We start from the raw sequence: 21516 nt of genomic DNA, 5'->3' as shown, positions 1-21516 counted from the left end.
TCACTTTATGGGTATTGCCTCAGACAAATTGAGACGTAGAGAAAACCTTAGCTTACAAAGGGCAAGGCCTCCCTCTGCTATCTGTGGCCATCTCTAGTCTTCCTGATCTATATCTTGCCATTGGACCCAGATGGCTCTGGAGGAAAAAGTTAGGTCAGTGACTTTGCACGTCTCTATCTCACTTAAATCCAATTCACTTGCAAGTGATGACATCTCCTTCCCAATGTCATGGTCCTCTTAGAAAATGAAGGACAACAGGGTGGCTAGGTGGTGCAGTGAATAGAGCACCGGCCCTAGAGTCAGGAGGACCTGGGTTCAGATCTGGACTCAGACACTTAACACGCACACACACAAAAACCTAGCTGTGTGACCTTGGGTAAGTCACTTAACCCCAATTGCCCTCCAAAAGGTGCAAAAAAAAAGAAAAGAAAATGAAGGACAAACAACAAGAAAAAGAGTCAAGGGTCCAGGAACTCAAGCTTCAGCTGCTTTAATTCCCCAGCCCCCATACAAACCTTTACTTCCACCGCCCCCTGCTCCATCTTCAGAGGACCCCGCCGAAGATGGGGTTGGGGCTTGGAGTAGAATGGGAAGTTGGGATGGAAGTAGAGGATGGAGCCGTCCCCACTGATGCTCAAATTGCCCTGTACCTGCCTTAGGCCTCGAAGATTATTATAGGCAGGAGCCAGGCACACACGTTCAGTGGAGAGAGTTGTACTGTTGCATTCCTGAGGGCCAAGAATAGAGAGGCTCATGAGCTGGTCAAAAACCTAGCTCTAGAGTCTCTGGGAGTCTACATGGGAGAGGTCTCTGCCCCTGGAGAGGTCTCTGCCCCAGAGGCACCCACCCTCCACTTGACCACCTTTGGAGGATAGCCTTAGCAACATTTCTTCTCAGTACCTAGGATGGGGATTGAGGGCCGGCACGGTTTACACATACTTAAGTGGAAAGGAAGGACAGGAAAAGATGTCAGAGGAAAGTGCTAGGGGCCTGCTCACCAGGTTCTCCACTTGCGTTTGCCCATCCTCGAAGGCTGTAGTCATCTGCCAAATGGCATCCAGATTCTGGCCCCGGATAGTAATACGAGAGCCACTGAGGAAGGTCAGAAAAGAGACTTTATATTTTACCCTCCCACCTCCCATATGAATACTCTAAAAAGCAGTAGCCCCCCAGAAGGATAAGTAGAGCCAACTGTACCCATGAATGCCCAAGTCAAGGGGAGAATTAGGGCCTGCCCAAAGGATTGTGGGGCCCTGGGAAGACATGCCCCACAGGGAAGTATGAGCCTAGACTCAAAAATTATTGATCGATTCCAGTATCCTTTTGGGGACTGGGAGCCCAGATCTTCATTTGAGAGAGGAGGGGGGCAGTGGGGAGGTAGAGGAAACAAAGGTAAAAATGGGGACTCACAGATAGCTGCAATTGGGAGAGATGCTGAAGATCTGGGGATTGTTCCGGTATTGGAAGGACCAAGGGATAGGGATTTCAGCACCCCCAATGTAGAAGCTGATGGAGACATTGCCCTGGGCCCCTCCTGGTGGTGTGCTACACAGAAGGCTCTGTTCATCCATTCTAGGGGGAGATGAGAGAACGGAAAAGATTCAAGAGCTGGGGATGGGGGGGAGGGCGGAGTTGCAGTCTGGTTGCCTGTCCTGACCCAGCTCCTTCTTCCTTCTTCATTCTCCCTGAGGACTTTTTCCTGCTCCAGGCTGGATCCCTCTTGAAGTCTCTACTCAGCCATCATCACCACCACCTCTGTGTCTTGTCTGGCTCTCCCACTTGCTTAACAGGGGTTAAAGAACCACAGCTGCAAAGGGCCTGAGTGACCCATAACCAAATAGAAGCCTCAACAATATTCCCAACAAGTGGTCAATCAGCCTACGCTGGAAAACTAACAGGGAGGGGATACTTGTTACCTTAAGTGGACGGCTCTCATTGTTAGGAAGTTTTCCTTTACACTGAAACAAAATCTGCCTCCCTGTACTAATGCTCCTAATTCTGCCCCCTGCAGCCAAGCAGAACTCTAAGCCTGAAGCTAGGTGTTGCTGGGCCTAGAGTCAGAAGACCAGAGTTCCTCCTTGTCTCCAGGCTCTTAACTCTCCAACTAAAACAGCTTCTAAAGTGATATTACTAAACAGCTCTGACCACATCACTTGCTTGCCCAAGAAGCTCTGGGGCTCCCTAGTACCTTCAGAGTCAAATACAAACTGCTCTGTGGGACACTTGGCAGTCCAATTGGCTTTCTTACTTTTCCTCAAACATACTCTTTGATCTCCTGTTTCTCTGCCTTTTCACAGGCTGTCCTCCAGGTCTGTGAAAAGGCCAGGCCTCCCACCCTCGAGTCCTAGATTCCATTCAAAGCTCAATGTAAATGCCACTGTCTTTATATGTAAATTTGTAAATGCATGTGCATGTCCACATTATCTCACTCAGTCTTCAGATAGCATGCGAGCTCTTTAGGTCTAGGAATGGTTCATTTTGTCTTTGTATCCCCAGCACTTAAGCACAATAACTGGTACACAGGAGGTGCTTAATAAAGGCTCATTGATTGAACGCTTGCTCCAAAGAAATATCATAGCAACAAGTACCCTCCAACCGTTCCCAGCCACCATCGTGCAGTGCCAACGCAGTACTCACTTTTCATAACGGCACTCAGTTCCATTAATCAACAGCAGACGACTGGACCCCACGTTCAGGTTTTGGCCTTTGATGGTGAGCTGAGTGCCACCAGCCCAAGGGCCAAACAAAGGAAAAATGGATGTCACCACTGGCTCCTACTCAGGGACAAAGGAGAAAAGCCCAGAGAACCCCCCATCAGTGACTCAATGCCCAGTACTTAGGGCTAGTCTCTTGGCACGCCCCTATTGCCTCCCCATTCTCTCCCGTTACCGACACTGAACAAAACTGACTTACCACAAAGGAGAAGCCAGGCAGGACAGAAGACCCATTCAGCAGAAACTGAAATTTGGAAGCAATCCCGGGGATGGTGAGGGTGACGCTGGCAGGACCGGGAGCCTGGGAACTTGGTGCTTCCAGCAAACACTCTAGCTGTTCCACATAGTCCGTCTTGGAGCTTGGGAAACATCAGAGCAGGGGAAGTCTTGTGTCCGAAAGCTTCCCTCTCCCCGATTTCAAACTCTCTCAACCTGCATCTTACCCACCCATGGCACTCTCTAGCCAACAAGTCAAAAGCATTTATTACATGCCTACTGTGTTCTGGGCACTTTGCAGAAAAACTAAGAATACAAAGAAGGGCAAAAAAAGTTTTTTGAGAAAACTTTTTGAGAAAAACTGCTTTTGAGAAACAAAGTCTAATGAGAGATACAGCATGTAAATAATGACATACAAAAGACATACTCAGGAACAAATTGCAGATAATCGACAAAGGGAAGCAAGTAACGTTAAAGAAGATCAGGAAAGACTTCTTGCAGAAGGTGAGATCTGAAAGAAGCCAGGAACCCAGAGATGAGGAGGGAGAGCATTCGAGGCATGAGAGAAAACCAGTAAAAATGCATAGAGTTGAGAGATGGATTCAGTTCTTAGCCTGGCATTTGAGGCTCTCTAACATCCGGACTCAATCTGCCTTTTAGCCTTGTCTCCTAATTCTCCTCATTGTAGCACATCCTCTCTGAACTACTTAGCATTTCCCAAATACACTTTAACTTTTGCCCATGCTTGGAATCTCCAACCCTCTACCCTATGAAATGAGATTATAAGTGTAAAGCATTTAGCACAATGCCTGACACATGTGGGCATGTGATAAATCCTTAGGCAGCAAGGTGGTGAAGTGGTTAGAGGACTGGACCTGAAGTCAGGAAGACCCATCTTCTCTGAGTTCAAATCTGGCCTCAGATGCTAGCTGTGTGACCTTGGGCAAGTCACTTAACCCTATTTGCCTCAGTTTCTTCATTTGTAAAATGATCTGGAGAAATAGCAAGCCACTTCAGTGTCCTTGCCAAGAAAACCCAGATGTGGTCACTAAGAGTTGGACGTGACTGAACAACAAAAATAAATGTTTGGTTTCCCTTTCCCCTAGACCTCTTTTTGCTTATGGAAATAACACCCATCCTCAAGATCTAACTTAAATGCCACCTCCCTCAGGGAGGATTTCCCTTCTCTACTCCTGTCCCTTCTGTCCCTGCTAGCTCTAACCCCCATCTCTCTTATGGACCTAAACATAGTGCTTTGTATGGTACTTCTATTTTTATTTTTTTGGAGAGGGGAAGGCAGGGCAATTGGGGTTAAGTGACTTGCCCAAGGTCACACTGCTAGTAAGCGTTAAGTATCTGGCCTGGATTTGAACTCAGGTCCTCCTGACTCCAGGGTCAATGCTCTATTCACTGAATCACCTAGTTGCCCCCTGTATGGTATTTTTATGTGTCTATTTGACTGTGACTCCAAGAAGGCAAGGACTGGGTTTCAGTCAATTCAACAATTTTTTAGAGGATGCTAACTAAGTGTAAGGCCTTGTGCTATAGATAAAAAGACAGAAGATTGCCTGTCCCCAAGGAGATTACAATCTAGTGGGGGATTAAGACAAATATTCAAACAACTAAGAAGGGCACAGGTAAAGTAACAGAGAAAAATGGAAGATTAGAAAGAGGTAGATGCCTTCTAGCTGGAGGAGGGGGTAGATCAGGGAAGGGTGTGTGGGAAGGGTCAACCTGAGAGAGACCTTTAAGAAAGAGAAGGGTCTTGGCAGACTGAAATGAGGAGAGTGTTTTAGGCATGGGAACAATAGCCCTTTCCCAATGCATAGAGGTGGGGAAGAGGACACCCCAATACTGGGGAATAGCCAGTAGCCCAATCTGTCTGTACTGCAGAGCGAAATAAGGTTGGAAAAGGTAGGTTGAAACCATGTTATAGAGGCCCATCAATGCCAAGGTAAGGAGTCTGTATTATATCCTGCAAGCAATAGGGAGTTACCGAAAGAAAGCCTACTGAGGTAGCAGAGTGACACATTCAGACTTGTTTAGAGATGATGGGACTTTGGCAGCTGCGAAGGATGGATCAGAGAGGGGAGAGAATACAGGCAGGGAGACCCCTTAGGGGATTGCTACAGTAGGGCATGGGACAGATAAGGAAAGCCTGAGTCAAGGCAGGGCTGGTGAAAGGAGGATGAATGGGAGAGATGTTATGGAGCTGAGAAACAGGACTTGTTGGCTGATGGGATGTGGATGGGGTGGGGAAGAGAGGAGTCCAAGGTGGCCCTGAGCTTCAGAGCCTTGGGTGATGGGATGGATGGTGGTGCCAGGAACAGAAATAGGAAAGCTGAGATGAGGTGTAGGTTTAAGTGGAAGGAGAAGATTAAGTCAGCCTTATTTACCTCTGTTCCCCCCACACACACACACACACATAACACCCTCAGCATATGGCCCTGAACGTAGCAGGTGATCAGTAAATGCTTGCTGAATTCTGAATTGTTATTACATATCATCCCTCCCACTGAGGATGCAGTACCAGAGTACCCTCCCCTCCCTCCTTGGGTCCTCATAAACAACTGAGAGAGGGGGAACAATGGGATTATTATTCCCATTTTACATATGGGGAAACTAAGGCCTAGAGAAGCTATGTGATGTACCCAAGGTCAAGCAAGAGACTGTATTGGGAGAAAAACCTGAGTCCCCTGGCTCCCACCAGGGTGATGTGCGAGGTAGGAAGGCACAGAACGAGAGAGCAGGGTGAGGGACAAAGGAGAACAGGTCCTTAGAAGGTCAGGAGTGAAGGGTCATATACACATACCTCAGGTAAGAGGTAGCCGTGGGCAGCACCTTGCAGGGGCTCTGGCCCACAGTGACTTTCTGGGGACCCTCTGAGTCCAGACCCTGCAAATAGCTGTAGAAGTTAGAGCCGCATAAAGTCAGCTTCGTGCTGCCCCTCGTGGGTCCGGATTTGGGGTGGAACTGTAACAGACATAGAGTTGGCACATGTGTGTATGTGCATGTGATGGGAGGAATAAATTCCCCCTTCCCCTCTAAGTTTCTAGATCCTAATGAAGTGGGGGGAAATCATCCATCCTAAGGACTGAAGACCTGGCAGGAAAACCAACTGGGTCTCATTTCAGCTCTTTCTGGATGACCCAGCCTATAGTTTTCTCTTCCTCCTCTGCCTCATACAGCCCATAGAGCAGCAGTTTTTAACCCAGGGTCTGTGAATTTATTTTTATTAATATTTTCATAAATATTTTAACATAAAGGCGTTTTTTGGTAAGCTGTGTATTTTATTTCCTGTGTGTGTCCATGCCACACAAGATTAAGACCTCCACGTTACAGCTTCCCTTGTGCAGTTATCCTTTGGTTTCCTGTGCATAGTAGGTCCTCAGCCAAACTGTGAAATCCTTGTGGGCATGACCTGGGACTGTTCCTCCATCCCTGCACTGAAACTGTGAGTTCCTTGGGTACATTAGGGGATTGGGGGCAGATTTTGGTCAGAGATGAGTGGTTTGATTTTAATATTTCTTCCTGAGTTGGTCCAGGAGAAAGAACAGCTGCTCTGGGAGTAGGAATGGAGGGGCAGAGGCAGGAGAAGAACATACCTCAGTAATATGGGGTGGGCAAGACGCCTGCTGCCAAGTACCTGGACACTCTTCCTGCCGGGCACAGACATCCCCACACCAACCACAACCCATGAAGTGCTCAGCTTTCAGGCATTTTTTACAGGTCAGGAAGTGGTGGCAGCCAGGACCCTGGATTGGCACCTTGAAGACCTGTGGGCAGAGGCGGGGGCATTGGTCATAGTCAAGGAAGAGAGAGGCAGAGAGAGTGAGAGACAGAGATACAGAGAGGGATGAAAGTAGAGAGGGAGGGAGAGGGAGACAGAGAGAGAGATTGAGAGAAGGGGGTGAAGGAGGGAGAAAGATGGAATGAGAGGGAGACAGAAAGACAGAGAGAGGGAGGGAAGGAGACAGAGATAGAGAGAGAAGAAGAGAAGAGAAGAGAAGAGAAGGGAAGGGAAGGGAAGGGAAGGGAAGGGAAGGGAAGGGAAGAGAATGTCTGTCCCTCACCCTTTGCAGGCAGGCTGGGGACTCTAGCAAGGGAAGCTGGAGGGGCCCTGGTTTATCACCTCTCGTAGCATGCCTACCTTACTTAAAATTCTCCTATGTCCTTACTATGCACTATTGTATATTATTGTTACCTATTGTAATCTGCCCTATTCCTCTGCAAAACTGAGTTCCATCAAAGCATGGACCATGTCTTAACTGTCTTCTTGCCTCCAGTCTCTCTTTTTCCCTAATTCTTCCTCCACAGGGTGCTCAAGTAATCTTCCTACGACATATCTCTCATAGTGTCACACCTTCCCTCAAAAACCTTTAGTGGCTCTCCATTGTCTACTAATTAAAGTATAAGCTTCTGATCCTGGCGTTCAAGACCTTCCTTATTTCATTTAACTCACCTTCATACACCCTAAGCAAACTGAATTCCTGTAATAGACTCCTCTCTTAATCCACACCCCACACCCCACTTCTATCTCCAATTCCTGAAGTTCTTCCTTTCCTTCCAGGCCCATCTCAGCTGCTGCCTACCTCCATGAAGCCATCCTGACTCCCTGCCCTGCTCTGTCCTCCTCAAGCTGGAATCACTCCCTCCTCAAATTTCTCAAAAGTATTTTTCCTGACTAGATCCAACTCTTTTATTCCCCTTTACATGTGAGACTGCAAGTTGATTAGATTGCAAATTCCTTGAAGGCAGGACCTGTATCTGTCTATCTTTACATTTCTCATTAAGCACAGAGTCCTTCCTATACTTTGAAGGTGCTTAATAAATGCCTTTGTACTGGGAAGGTGCTTAATAAATGCTTCTGTGCTTGGAAGGTACTTAACAAAAGCTTCCTGAATTGAGATTAGGCCTTTTTTGCTTAGGGAAGAAATGGCCAGGACCAGAGAGGCACTCCCCATTCCCTTTGGTGATGCCCCTCCTGCATGGAGCGAGGCACATCTGCCTCCCAGGGAGATCTATTCTTTACTTTATTCCCAGAGCTGAAGAGCAGGTAGTCCCCAAGGCGGCTGACATCTCGATGCACAGGCTGGGAGGAGCCCAAGGAAAAGTTGGACACGTAGAGCAGGTAGTTGAGGGACCTGAACAACTTCACCTGGTGCCAAAAATTAACACAAATAATGGACATTTCTAGGGCACTCCACGGCTCACAAAGCACTCACTATCACACCCAACATTTACACAGCCCTGAAAAGGTTGCCTGATACTAGGCACCAAAAATCCCATTTGAGCCTTACAACCCTGTGGAGTAGTCACTGTTATTATCCCCATTCTACAGATGAGAAACTTGAGGCCCAGACAGGCTCAGTGAGTTGCCCAAAATCAAGGTCACACACACACACACACACACACCACACACACCATATACCACACACCACACACCACACACACACACACACACACACACACACAGAGGAACTGTGATTTCTACCTAGTTTTTTTTTGTCTCTTTCCCCCATACACTGCTTCCTCTTTGCCAGAAGGGAGACGGTGGCCTTGACTCCTATGTCCACCCCCCACCAGACACTCTGCGAGGTCATGCCCCCATCCTCACCTGTAGGATGCGTCCATCAGCAGTGCCCATATGTGCCACGGTAGCATTGCCCTGATGGATAACGTGGATGGCTGTAAGGAGAACGCCATCCAGGTGCCCATTGAGGAGGTCCACTCGGGGGTGGTTGGTGGGGATCATTGTGGGGTAGTTCCAGCAGCTGACATTGGAGCCCAGAGGTGTTGTTTTAGGCTGCAGAGAGGGTTGAGGGATGCCAACAGAGGGGGTCAGCAGAATCATGAAGTATAAAAATGAAAACTCACATGTCTATAGCTCTTTGAGGTTTCCAAGCGGCTTCAGTGGTTCCCCATTGTCTACCAAGTAAAATATAACTTCCGAGCCTGGTATTCAATGCTTTCCACATTCTATCAAACCTCATTTCATTTAAGTTACCTTTGTGTGCCCCAAGCAAACGGAAGATACTCTGTCTTGTGCTTCTTATCCTACCTTTATCTATCTCCATGTTTGGCTGGCAATATAAATATTATCAATTCGATTTCAGAGATGCTGAAATGAAGGTCCAGAGAGTTTCAGTTGTCTGAAGTTATACAGCTAGTCAGTATCTGAACCCATACTCAAACCTAGGTCTTTCCTGAGACCAAAGCTTATTCTAGGTGTTCCCCAATATTCTCTTACCTTCCAAGTCTTATTTCACACACACCCCCAAAGACCCATTAGCCCAACAAAGCTGGGAAGACCCTGAAGGAAATGCTCACTGCAGAAACCTCATCTTCCTCCTCCTCTTTCTCTCAAGATCTATCCTGCCCCCCTCAACAAACGCACACATGCACACACACACACACACACACACACACACACACACATTTCCTGTTTCCTATATTGCCACAGACTTTGCTCAATCCGAGGCCTGACTGAGCAGCTGTGTTAGGGAAGGGGGAAGGTTGAAGTGTACTCCATGTGGCTACAGCTGGATCACGCCTATGCTTGTGAAATAAGGTCCCAAGTTCAGACTTCTTAACCCCTTCCTCTCCTCCACAGATCCCCTTATACAATGTCCTTAGACTTGAGCACCTCAGGGATAGACCCACCCACTGAGCCACGCCCAAGGGAAAGGGGCCAACTGTCCAAAGAGGTACATTAGGAATACAGAAGATCATGAGATTTATTAGAGTGAAAACAGATGAGAGATGTCCGAGTCCCACTTCTTCCTTTTTACAAATGGTAAGGAGCAGAAAAGGAAGTGATTGATCCACAGTCATCCTAGTAAAGGAGCAGAGTCAGGATTTGGACCCAAATCCTTTGTTTCCAAACCTGCTGCTCTTGCCCTGGAGGGTCCTGAGACCCTCCTGAAGGGGGGGAGGTGGAAAAAAGGGAGGGGAGTGGGCTACCACTCCAGGGAGGAAATCCTTGCAAAATGTTCTCAGCATGACTCAGAGACAGGTAAGGCTCTGGCCATGACTGGCCTCACTTTCCAGACACTGAAGCAGCCGGTACCAGCTCAGGCCCTGCCTCACCCCAAGGGCTCCTTTCTCCAGCGGCCAGAGAGTGATCATCAGTCCTTCCAGCCCCGCCCTGTCCCTTACAGTTTCCAGTAAACCAAGGCTATTAGCTCCCCCAAACACAGAACTGGATAAGGGAAGGAAAGTGCCTCCCATCTGTACAAAACCCCTTCATAGTTGTTATTATATGGGATCCTCACAAATGATGGAGGTAACATAGGAAGCACCCCATTTTATAGAAGAGGAAACAGAAACCCAGAGAAGACAAGTCAGGGAATTAGAGGCAGAGCCCAGATCAAAACACAGGTCTCCTTATAACTGGGCCAGGGCTCTTTCTGCCCCTGGAGAACATTTAGAACTGGAAGAGAGCCAAGAAATTATTTCATCCAGCCCCTTTCCTTTTAAAGATAAAGAAACAAGTCCCATTTAAATGACTTGCCCACAGTACACAAACAGGACTATGGGAGGCAGGTCCTGAACAAACCAAGGCCTTGGACTCCAAGTCCAGGACTAAGTAAGCATAGGATTGGCATGAGCCAGAACACACACTCCCAGGCACCCCTACCCCCACCAAGTGAGTCTCAGGAAGTGGAGCAAGCAGGTGAGCAAGGCTCCTGGAGCCTGGCACCATCGTCCCCAGACCTACAAACAGGAGGGAGATTAGACCCTTTGCCTGGGAACATTGGGCCTGGCCTCAGGTTCCCCAGACTCCCTGAGCTGGTTTTCTTCCCTCCTCCTTGCCTTCATGCTCTCTCTAAGCCCCAAAGGAATATTGGGGAGAGGCTGGGATGTGAGGGAATGGGGTAGACAGGCCTGTGCAGCTGGGGTGGAGACTGCCAGCTGACACAGGTGTCTGCCTGCCACACCCCCATCATCCCCTCATCCCCTCCTCCCCGACTGCACCAGCACATACTAGCTCAGCCAGGATGAAAACATGGGTGGGTCCCACCTTAAGCACTCGCTGGGTCCATTCAGAATTACAATTAAATAGAACATGTAATGTTCTATTAAAAAGGACCCTGTTTCCCATAATGGTCATAGCTCTTTGTGGGGGTGGGGGGGAAGGATAGTGTGGTATAGTAGAAAGTATACAGGTTTTGAAGTCAGAGTCCTCCCTGGGCCTCAATTCCCTCATCTGTAAAAGAAGGGGGCTAGATTAGATGGTCTCTGAGGTCTCTTCCAGCTCTGAATTGATGATCTCATGATCAGTCCTAGGTCTGTGGTCTCTGATGGGTCTGCTCCATACAGGGGCTACGAAGATCAGAGCTAAAAAAGATTCCCTGCCCCAGCTCCAAATCTGTTTTGCCTAGGAGATAGGCAGGAATCTGTCCATGTCCTGGCCACAAACCAGGGTCCATTCTATAACTTGGCCACATCCTGATCTAACCACTAAGCAACTGGGAATCAGTAGGTGGTTCTTCCTTTCACTGTGTGACCCTGGGCGAGTCAGGAAAGCCTCTGTTTCTCCAGGTGTAAAATGAGAGTCTTGGACTAGATGCTTTCCAAGGTCCTTCCATGCTCTATCTAAATCCATGATTGCAAGAACAGAGGTGTCAGCCCCAAAGCCAGGGGAGCACTGGGAAAAGCAGTGGTTAAATCCTGAGATGGGGACTGTGGAACACTCTGGGGACTGGTCTGTAAGAGGTCATGTGGGGCCAAGGCAGGAGCCTCTCCAGAAAAGAAGCTGGATATGCCCCATCCCTTACTGCCTGGGGGTCTGTTTCTTCACTAGGAATGGCTGTATCATTAGTAAAAAGAAAGGACCTTCCTCTCTAGCTTCATGGACTGCCAGTGCTGTTTGGGAGTAGGGATGGGTTAAGTGACTCACTCTCCAGCTACCGAATTGAGGGGGTGGAAGGAAAGGAAGGGCTTGGTTGAACTTGTCCCTCCTCTTCAAGAAGACAGCTAACATTCCTACTTCACTTAATCTTGCTGAACCTCAGTTTCCCCACTGGTAAACTCAGCATTGGAATATCAAAGCAATAAAGTTCAATGGAAAGAATTTTGAAAGAAAAAGGATTAGGAAGCATGGGTTCTAATTCTGACTCAACTAGTAACTTCTTGAGTGGCTTTGGTTAAATTACTTAACTTCTCTGAGTCTCAGTCACTTCATATGTCAAATGAGCATTAGACTAAATATACAAAGGCAGCATGATTCAGGGGAAAGAACTCTGGAAAGTCAGAAAAGAGACCTGGCCTCACATCTTGGTTCTATCACTTAATAACTGTTTGACTTTGACCATGTAACTTTCCTCTTCCGGTCTCCTTTTTCTCCTTTTGTAAAATGTTAGGTCTAAAAAAAAAAATCTGCATCGGAGATTTCTTTTATGAACCAAACAAAAAAGCATCCCCTCATCCCGTTTGAAGATTCTGAGTCTATTTCAAATAGGGCCCATCAAAGTCCCCTTGTATTTATTATCCTCTGTTATTAAAATAAAATTTTAATTGCTGCCTTTTGTTTTTACATCTGAGAAAATGGGGATATTAGTTTCTGCACTGCCTCCCTTCCGGGGTTTTCGTGAGAATCCAATGAGCCAAAGCCCGTGAAAGTGCTTTGGAAAGTACAAAGTTCGGAACTGATGGGAAGGACATATGGATGATGGAACCCAGAGAATTTTAGGTGGACAGTTCCACAGGTGGTCGGTCACTGAGAGAGTTGAAGCCAGAACCCCAGGGCAGGTTTGTTGTTCATTTTGTTGTTTTTAAATTCTCTAGAGTCTAGCCCAGAGGTCCTTAACCAGGAGACCATAGAGAGATTTCAGGGGATCTGAGAACTTGGATGCAAAAAAAAAAATTTTTTTTTCTAACTTATTATATATAACTTAATTAAGTATTTCACCTAATGATTAAAAAATCTGATTCTAAAAACTCCATAGGCTTCAGCACACTGCTGAAGGGATCTGCCATGCTAGAAACCTCTGATCTAGTGAACCCCAGAAGCTAACATCTAAACTCAGAGACTGGTGGCTTCTTCTGGTCGCTAGGCAGGTGAATCACTTAACCTGGCCACAAGGGGCAGTTTCCCCAGCTATCTGACCAGAGAGAAGCCTGGAAAGCTAAGATTTGCTTTATCATGCCTTGGGCCAGCTCCTCTCAGACTAGAGGGGGTGTGGTGGGATTTCAAGAGGAAGATCAGTGTTTGAATTTGAGGGCTAAACCTAAATGTTTAGGAGTTTAGCCCCTCATGAAAGAGAAAGGCAGATTTGAAGTTAGAAGATCTGGATTCAAATTCTGCCCCATTACCACCTGAGTGACTTTTCAGGACTTGAAAGGACACTCGGACCTAGTCTAATACCTCACTATGAGGAGGAGGAGCTATGAGGAATCTGGGGTCCCACAGGAAAGGGCAAAAGAGGCCAGGGCCCAACCAATGCTAGAGGGGCATGGTAGCATGTGCCAAGAAGGGAGGTGCTGGTGCTCCTGCACACACAAGCACACACTCCACCCACCCTACTTGCCTGGCCATGTCCCAATGGATCTTGCAGCCATTGCTCCCAACCCCAAGATGTTTACAAAATCCCACACCCTGGCTTCAGCACATGCAGAGAGGACTCTTAAGCCTCCCAAGTCAAATCTAGAAAGGACTCTCAAGCCCCCATCCCCAAACCCTCTCAATCCTTTGAGGCCACCCCTTGGGGAGGGGAGATGTGGACCTAAGCCCTGGACCCTTAGCCATGAACCCACCTTTCTAGGAAAGGCCTAGACTGGGCTCCTAACCCATGGCAGCACCAAGCCTTGGCTGGGGTTTGTTTGGGGCAAGGACTTTCTGTTCTCAAAGCCAAGACCCCTGGTCCTGGGGGCTACTTATTGGACCAAAACTCCCAAGTCACACAAAGCCCAGAGGCCATCTCCTTGCTCTAAGGGGAAGGGATGGAGCTGTGAGCAGGAGCAGGTGGTACTGGAATGCTGCCAGATGGGAAGGCATCTGCCCTAGGCTCCCATCCCACATCTGTGTGACCTTGAGCAAATCATTTTTACCTCGTTGGGTCTCATCTTTTAACCCCTCTTTGCAAATTGAAGGATTAGATTAAAGCAGAGGTTCTTAACCTTTTTTGTGTCTTTGGGCCCCTTTGGCAGGCTGCTGATGCCTATGGACGCCTTCTTGGCATAATGTTGTTATTTTAATTCACAATTGAAGGAAATGCTAAATTTCAGTTAAAGATTAGCACAAAAAAAAAGGAATTTTTTTTCTCATCCAAGATCATAGACCTCCTGAAATCTCTCCACAGATTCCCTTGGGGTTCCCCAAGTTAAGAACCCTTGGACTAAATGATCTCTAAGATCTCTTTTAGCAATAAAATCAATGATTCTAAAGGTTACACTTGGGAAGTATGTCTCCTAGAGAGGAGCCCAGGATCCCCAAACAGGGAAGAAAATAAATTGTCATAATCTTGGGAAGAAAGAAGATAGTAAGAATCCTGGAGGTGGCTGGGGAAAGGATCCCGAGAAGAGAAGAAAGGATCCCCCACCCTCCTGGTAGCTGGGGGGGGGGGGGGGAGGAGGAGTCAGAGCTCATGCTATGGTGTAATCACCCTTTGGTGTAACCTTGGAAACTACCTAATAAATTAGGGGTATGGGGCCAAAGCAGAGGGTGGGGCTGGTGCTGGGGCCAAGTCTGGAGGAAGTCTCCTAGAGTTGAGGCCTATTCTTCCCTCTTCCCAAACAGATTAGTTAGGATTCCTAATCTCACCACCCCTCTACTGGCCGCCCCCCCCCCCCCCCCAACTCGACCTTCCCATTTCTTCTTTGCCATGGCTCTAGATCCGGAAGAGAAGACCTTCAGATCTTCTAGTCACCCTGGTTATAACCATTTTTGTGCTACAGACCTCTTCCGTAATCTGGGGAAGCCTAATATACCCCAGGATTTCTTGCCTTCCTTCCTGATTGATGGAGATACTAGATTTCAGTTAGAAGTTGGTGAAAATAAAGATGTATTTTTTCCCCATTCAAGTTCACAAACTAATTGAAATTGGGACCACAGGTGAAAAACCCGATTCTAGTCCAACCACCTCACTTTTCAGATGAGGAAACTGAGACCCAGAGAGGCAAAGGGATTTGCGTGGGGTTGTGCCCTAATATGTGGAAGGGCAAAGATCTGAATCTAGGTCCTCTGATGCCAAATTCTGGGGGAGGAGTAAAAGGATAAGGAGTTTCTCCTCAAACTTTACCCTGGCTCCCTCTAATTTTCTCAGTGGTGGAAAGAACCCTGACAGGATCCTGTCCCTCGTGCACCTCAACCCAATGGGTTTTCCCTCCTCCTGCTTCCATTTCCCCTTCCCCTCCTCCTGCCCCTTCTCTTCTCCCTTTCCCTTCTCACCGGATCTGGGCAGTAGCTCTGGGGCTGAAAGAACTCAACTCCTCGCTCCACACGCTTCTGGTTGGCTTGAGACCCACAGCACTTCTCCATGCCACTATCAATGAACTCATTCAGTTTGGTTAAGGGAAAGGCGCAGACAGCCGATTTGTGCCGGGGGGATCGGCTTCCCTCCTGGCTCACCGCAAAGGCCCCAAACAGAACTTTCTGGCCCTCGGGGACACCTAGATCCATTGCCAGCGAAGGTCCCACGCGGGCCACGTGGGCTGCTTGAAGGACATTATAGGTTTCCTCCTCGGGGTTGACCACCTGTCTTCTTCGGCGCCGCCTCTTGTAAGAAAAGCGGCAATCTAGGACCAGCTCTCGATACTCCCCCAGATCAGTCTCAGTCGCACTAAGTCGCACCAATCGAGTATGGAAAGTGGCGGAAACTTTCAAGGACTCTGGCTGAACCGTCAGGAAATAGACATAGCTGCCAGAGCGAAACGTATAGACGTATTCAATGGGATAGGTGGCCAGGTATGCAGGCAGCACAGAAAGAGCAGGGGAACCGGGGGCAAAGCCTTGGAGGGTTGATTTGAGTCTGCGGATGGACACAGAGTGGGGACTATAGAGGGAGGCCACAGTCTGGTTCAGGGTGGAGGCCACGTAGAAGTAAGAAGACTGGCCTTGCCCAACCACAGTCACCTGGGTGCCGAGTGGGCTGGCTACACAATCCCGGCAATCATTGGGACTATTGTCTGAGCGGGACCAGAGGCAGGAGGTAGGGCCCAAGCGGACTGTTCCACCGTGATCCTCCAGCTCATGAACAAAACAGCGGCCCAAAAGGGAGGACCCACAGCTGTAGAGCCAGGGTAGGACAGGATCCAGGACCAACACGGCGTTGTCTGTGTCTGCGCCGGATAGCGAGGGCTCTGACTCCTTACACGCTGTGCAGGACTGGCAGCTGGGGTGGCCGGCAGGGCCTGTGACCAGGCTCTGGAGGGGCTCCAGCCTGGCATTCAGCAGGTACAGATGGTTCCTAATAGCCACAAAGATGGCCTGGCCGTCTTCATAAGCTACCACTCTTTGGATGGGGGCAGCAGCCTCAAAACTGGGCACCACGTACTTGACACTGAAGTTCTGGGAGGCGGCATATGGGATGCGGGGACACTGCCAGGAGTTCCCTCGGGAAGATGACCCCTGTGCCAGGAGGAGCAGCAGTAGGCAGAATGAGAAGGACCCCATGGCAGGGGACAGGGACTATCAGCTGGGCCAAGGAGCAGGCGTGGTAGGCAGCATCTTTCCTGAACTAGGGAGATGAGGAAGGATCGGCAGAGAATCAGTCCCTCTAGAAGGGCTCTCCAGGGCAGGGTCACCCAGTTTTCCTCCCTTCCCAAGCCAGTCAGGCTGTGAACGTTCAGGACTTGGATTATGGCAGATTCTTTGTTAGGAAAGGGCCCCACAGTGTGTGTGGGGGGGGGGAGGGAGGAGTGGAGTGTTGGGGCCCAGATCCGGCTGGGCAGGAGTGCCCCTGAGATTCTTCCCCAAAGTTGGTCTGGACCTGAGTGACAGAAGACTCACCCGCCCCTCCCTCTGTTCCCCGTCCCCCCATTTCCCAAGGAAAGGGCCCCTAGAAGCGTACCTGTGATAGGGGCAGGGGCTGGGGCAGCCAGCCAGAAACAGGAGGGTCTTGAGTCTAGTATCTCCCAGCCTGGCCCGTTTAGATAACTCACCTGTGGCCTCTTCAACTCTGGCAGAATAAAGCAACATTGGCCCTGCAGGCGGGGCTGAGGGGTTGAGCCCAGCCTGGGAGGGCAGGAGGGGGCGGAGCCCAGGAGGAGGGGTAGCGGAGGGGGCTGGGCTCTCCGAACTCCGCCCCGCTTCTCCTGCAAGAGCCTGGAAGCAGGGGATAGGAAGGTCCAAGTCCTTCCCTCGTCCTCCACCCGTCCCAGATAGACAGTGGGGGAGGGGGGGCATCTGTGACCGGGCTCCAGTCACCAGAGCCTGCTGCCGGTGCTAGGAACGGTGTCCAGGGGCTTTTTCCCACTGGGATGGAGAACCAGAACCGCACACAACACTGAATGCGGCTCCAGACTCAAAAAACGTGGGTTCAAATCCTGACCCCACTTGCTCTCTGTGTGACCTTGGGTAACTCACTGATTTCTTCATTTGTAAAACTGAAATGATTCAGATCAGGAGCACTCAACTCTCTTTGATCCCTAATTTTTAGACCCATTTGGGAAGGAAGTCAGAGAATTGTACCATTTCTCTCCTCCCCAACCTCCTCAAAGGAGTCAGAGCTCAAGTCTGACTCCAGCCAGGAAGAAAGGAAGGACACTGTTCTAGGAGCAGGTTTGGGAGAGCAGTGAAAGTGAGAGGGGAGAGATATTGGAGCTACCCATATGTGTGAGTGCCCTGCAGATGTATCCCCTGGCTGTTGGGGTCCAGGGCCACACGTTAGAATGTCAGAGCTGGAAGGGGCCTTAGGGAGGGATCATCTATTCCAAGGCCCTTCATTTTACAAAAGAGGAAACAGGCTCATAGCGGTTCCACAATTTGTCCCATTCTATTTAAGTCAGACTTGACAAAAATGCTGCAAGTCCAGGTCACTCCAGAGAATAACCCAAACCAAGCTAAAACGTAGTTCCCTTCTGATTTTAATGCTGTGTGTGTGTGTGTGTGTGTGTGTGTGTGTGTGTACACACTGTGGTTTTCTAAGTCAACATGCAGCCCATAGAGGTCTTTATGTATCATTTAGTGGTCCCATTTTTATTTGAGTTTGACACCCTTGTATTAAGTGGATAGTCAGGATTCAGTCTCTGGTCTTTTAACTCTGCCTCTAGTGTCCTAAATCTCTATAGACTGGTATTTGTCCTCCCCCCAAGAATGGCCCTGATCATCCTCAAACAATTCTTAAAGGGCTCACATATGTGGAAAATGGAGTCAGAGTGGAGAGAATGGGCTCCAGGTACAAAGATTACACCCTGCCCCCTGCCCCACCATTCTGAAGGTGGGTCACTGGACCTGGAGGAGGGATCACATGTTTATGAAGAATTGACTATACAGGGGCAGAGAATGAGTGAATCTTAGCAGTGAAGAACGGCTGGCATCATAGTGCCCAGGATATGAATGTATATGTATGAGTCAGAGACAACCCAGATGGGGAGGACAAGACAGAGGGCACCTGCAAGTCCCCTTCAGTCTTCCTGACCTGAAGACCTTACAGACAGGTCCTTAGAAGCATAATCCTAGCCCAGGGAAGTCAAGAGGGTCCTGACAGAAACAGAGAAAAACACACAGGGAAAAGCAAAAATGAGACCAAAAAAAAGCAGAAAAAGAAAGATTGATGGACCAATAGAAGTACAAATCCCTCTGATCCCATCGTAGTGAGAATGCAGGGGGAGCCTGAGGAACCCTGGGATCACTTCTTATTAACCTGCTTGACATAAGGGCAGCAGAGCAGGTCAGGCCTGAAACAGGGTAAATGGTGGTAGAAGCTGGGAAGAGGGAGGTGGGAGGAGGGAGGAGGAGGAGAGAGGTGGAAGAAGGAAAGGGGAGGAGGAAGGAGGGAGGGGGGGAGGATAGCAAAGTACCCTGGGCTGGGAGTCTAGAGACCTGGGTTCTAATCTTGGACAGTCTTCTGCTCTCCAGACTGTGATTCTCTCTCTCTGATTCTGTTCTCCAGTCTCTATGTATCTCTGCCTCTGTTCTCTCTCCATATCTCCTTGTCTCTCTATCTCTGTTTCTTTTTCTATCTTTGCATCTGTATCAGCAAGAGCAGTTGGCAGGCTTGGCCCAGGGGATACAGATTTTTCAATTTCCGCAGCTGAACGCCCCCCTCATTTGGCCGCCTTCCTGGTTGTGGTGGGGTGGGGGGGAGAGTCAGCTCATATCATTTCCTCCCCCCCTCCTCATGGCTCACGTGTCCTCTACCACCACCAAAGCCAGCAGCCCTGAGGGTGCTGGGAAGCTGACACTGCGTGCCGTCATGTCACATGGGTTCCCTGAAGGAGAATTTGCTTCTTCTCAGGCATACTCCTCACCCACATACACATGTGTATGAACACACAATCACATGTGCAAACAGAGGTGGACACACAGGCACTTGGACTGATACATGCATGATACACATGCATGTTCATGTATACACATGAGTGCACATATCTAATATCAGGAGCTAGCATTTTTTGTGTGCTTTAAGATGAACATTTCCCTAACTATAATGTGAGATAGATACCATACATATTATCCACAATTTATAAATGGGGAAACTGAGGCTCAGAGATATTAAATAAGTTCCCACGATTGCTCAGCTAGTGATTATCAAAGTCAGGATTCACATCTGCTTCTCTTTTGGCTCCACACCTGACACTCTTCCCTCTACCTTACATTGTCTCCCATGTGCACGTGCACAGACACACATGCACACACACATACCTTGGATCACACCAATTAATTATTCAGTCTAGGAACTTCCCCCAGCTCCACCTCTCCCATCAGCCATGTGGAGTCAGTCAGGTAGGTATCTGGGGGAGGGGCCCCAGAAGCATGGCTCTATGAGATCCCAGTCTCATCTCTTAACTTTTTGCCTTAATTTACCTATCTCTGAATCATGAATGGTTCTCAATGCCTGTTGCCAAATCTTGGGAATGAAAGGGACTCAAAGACCCATGACTTGGGGGGAAGTGGATAAAAGCTACCAAAAGGGCAGGATGTGGGACTCTCAGTTCCTTCCCTCACAAGAGTATGCCCAGCAGTATTGGGAACACTCTAGGAACAGTCTGCTTTCTAGGTTGGTCTGGGCTTCCCCCCTCTGCCCTAATTTGTCTGTCTATAAAATAGATTCAAGTTGGTATAAGGAGAAGGTGGGGAAGAGGGAAGGGGGTGAGGGTTCTTTCTCAGGGTGGAGGGAATTGGTGGGGGCAAGGAGGAGAGCCTCCTTTATTTGGAGTCAGAAGACCTCAATTTGAATCTGAACCCTGCCCCTACCTATGTGATATTGGCTGAGTTAGTCAGCATTTATTGAGTGCCTACTATGTCCTAGGCACTGTGCCAAGCAGTAAGGATAAAAAAAATACAAAAACAAACCCAAACCCAAACCAGACCCTGCTCTCAAGGAATCTCTCTTGCTCCCAGTGTCCTCATGAAAAAGGAGAAAGGTTGATTTACATCATGGGCTGTTAACCTTTGTACCACTGACCTCTTTGGCAGTTTGGTGAAATCTATAGACCTCTTCTCAGAACACAATACATTACTTTATACAACAAAATGCATGGGATTACAACCTTGGAAATAGAGATATCAATTGAAAAAGACCCCACAAATTTCTGGAGCAGCTAGGTGGTGTAGTGGATGGAGCACTGACCCTGGAGTCAGGAGAAGCTGAGTTCAAATCCAGCCTCAGACATTTGGCACTTACTAGCTGTGTGACCCTGGACAAGTCACTTAACCCCAATTGCCTCACCAAAAACAAACAAACAAAATTCATGATCCCCAGGTTAAGAACTCCAGATCTGATACTTGATAAAAGCCCTTCTAGATATTCTATGATTGCTACTAATTTCCCTCATTCTGAGAATGACATTCTAGAGAGAATTCCTAGGGAGAACACTGAAGGAAAGCCAGTATCCTGTTCTGTTTGGTTTGCTGGTGAGTGGGGGAGGAGGGAAGTCAGAATTGCTAATATCTTCCAGAAGGAGTCATGTTGCATAGTCGAAAGAGTCCTGTTCCTGGAATCTACCCAGGAGTAGCTGTGTGACATTGGAAAAGTTCCTGTCCCTCTCTGAGATTCCTTTTCCCTTATCTGTAAATGGTAGGGGCATGGTGTTCAGATTGGCATGGATAATCTCACTGAGGTCTATTCCAATTCTAACAAATCTGTCAGCTCTCCCCGCTCCCCGCCCACCCCCACTCAGCACCACTTCAATTTCGAACGGAGGACCTCTTGACAGCCTCCTTGTTTAAAGAGGGCCAGAGGCAAAATGATAGCTCAGCTGGTCCCCTTCCCCAGAGCTCGGGAATCAGGGCCTCCTAATGCCCCTCAGTGTGTTCTCTTGGGCAGGACTACTGATTTCCCCCATGCACATGCATCCCTGCAACAGCCTGTTCCCCAACAGCCTCCAGAAGATCAGCCCCCATTGTTCTTCTCTTCTCCTTCTCTAAACAGCCCACAGGGTAGGGTTCCCCCAAAACATGCCTTACAAGATGGCGTGTGTG

General features: G+C 48.6%; 1 protein-coding gene across 5 annotated transcripts in view; it reads right to left on the bottom strand.

Moving 5' to 3' along the window:
- Positions 1-17108, bottom strand: part of MST1R (macrophage stimulating 1 receptor) — a 29086-nt gene extending 11978 nt beyond the window's left edge. For 4 of the 5 annotated variants that reach the window (XM_069095687.1, XM_069095689.1, XM_069095690.1 and 1 more), the window contains exons 1-11: positions 16943-17102; positions 15322-16609; positions 8548-8736; positions 7963-8088; positions 6536-6706; positions 5743-5903; positions 2914-3073; positions 2638-2774; positions 1411-1572; positions 999-1092; positions 516-728 (exon numbers count right to left, since the gene is read on the bottom strand). In XM_069095687.1, the coding sequence (XP_068951788.1) occupies positions 516-728; positions 999-1092; positions 1411-1572; positions 2638-2774; positions 2914-3073; positions 5743-5903; positions 6536-6706; positions 7963-8088; positions 8548-8736; positions 15322-16545 (2637 nt within the window). In that variant the 5' untranslated portion in view covers positions 16546-16609; positions 16943-17102. Of the gene's footprint in view, positions 1-515; positions 729-998; positions 1093-1410; positions 1573-2637; positions 2775-2913; positions 3074-5742; positions 5904-6535; positions 6707-7962; positions 8089-8547; positions 8737-15321; positions 16610-16942 lie in introns of all 5 variants that reach the window. The other variant, XM_069095688.1, reaches the window with a different exon arrangement.
- Positions 17109-21516: the final 4408 nt, after the last annotated feature.

This window comes from Petaurus breviceps, unplaced genomic scaffold, assembly GCF_028583685.1.
Source record: "Petaurus breviceps papuanus isolate PSGF00001 unplaced genomic scaffold, PetGlider_PUasm1.0 227, whole genome shotgun sequence".
Taxonomy (NCBI): Eukaryota; Metazoa; Chordata; class Mammalia; order Diprotodontia; family Petauridae; genus Petaurus; species Petaurus breviceps.
Note: the sequence above shows the minus strand (reverse complement) of the source record. Positions and strands in the feature narration are given on the sequence as shown.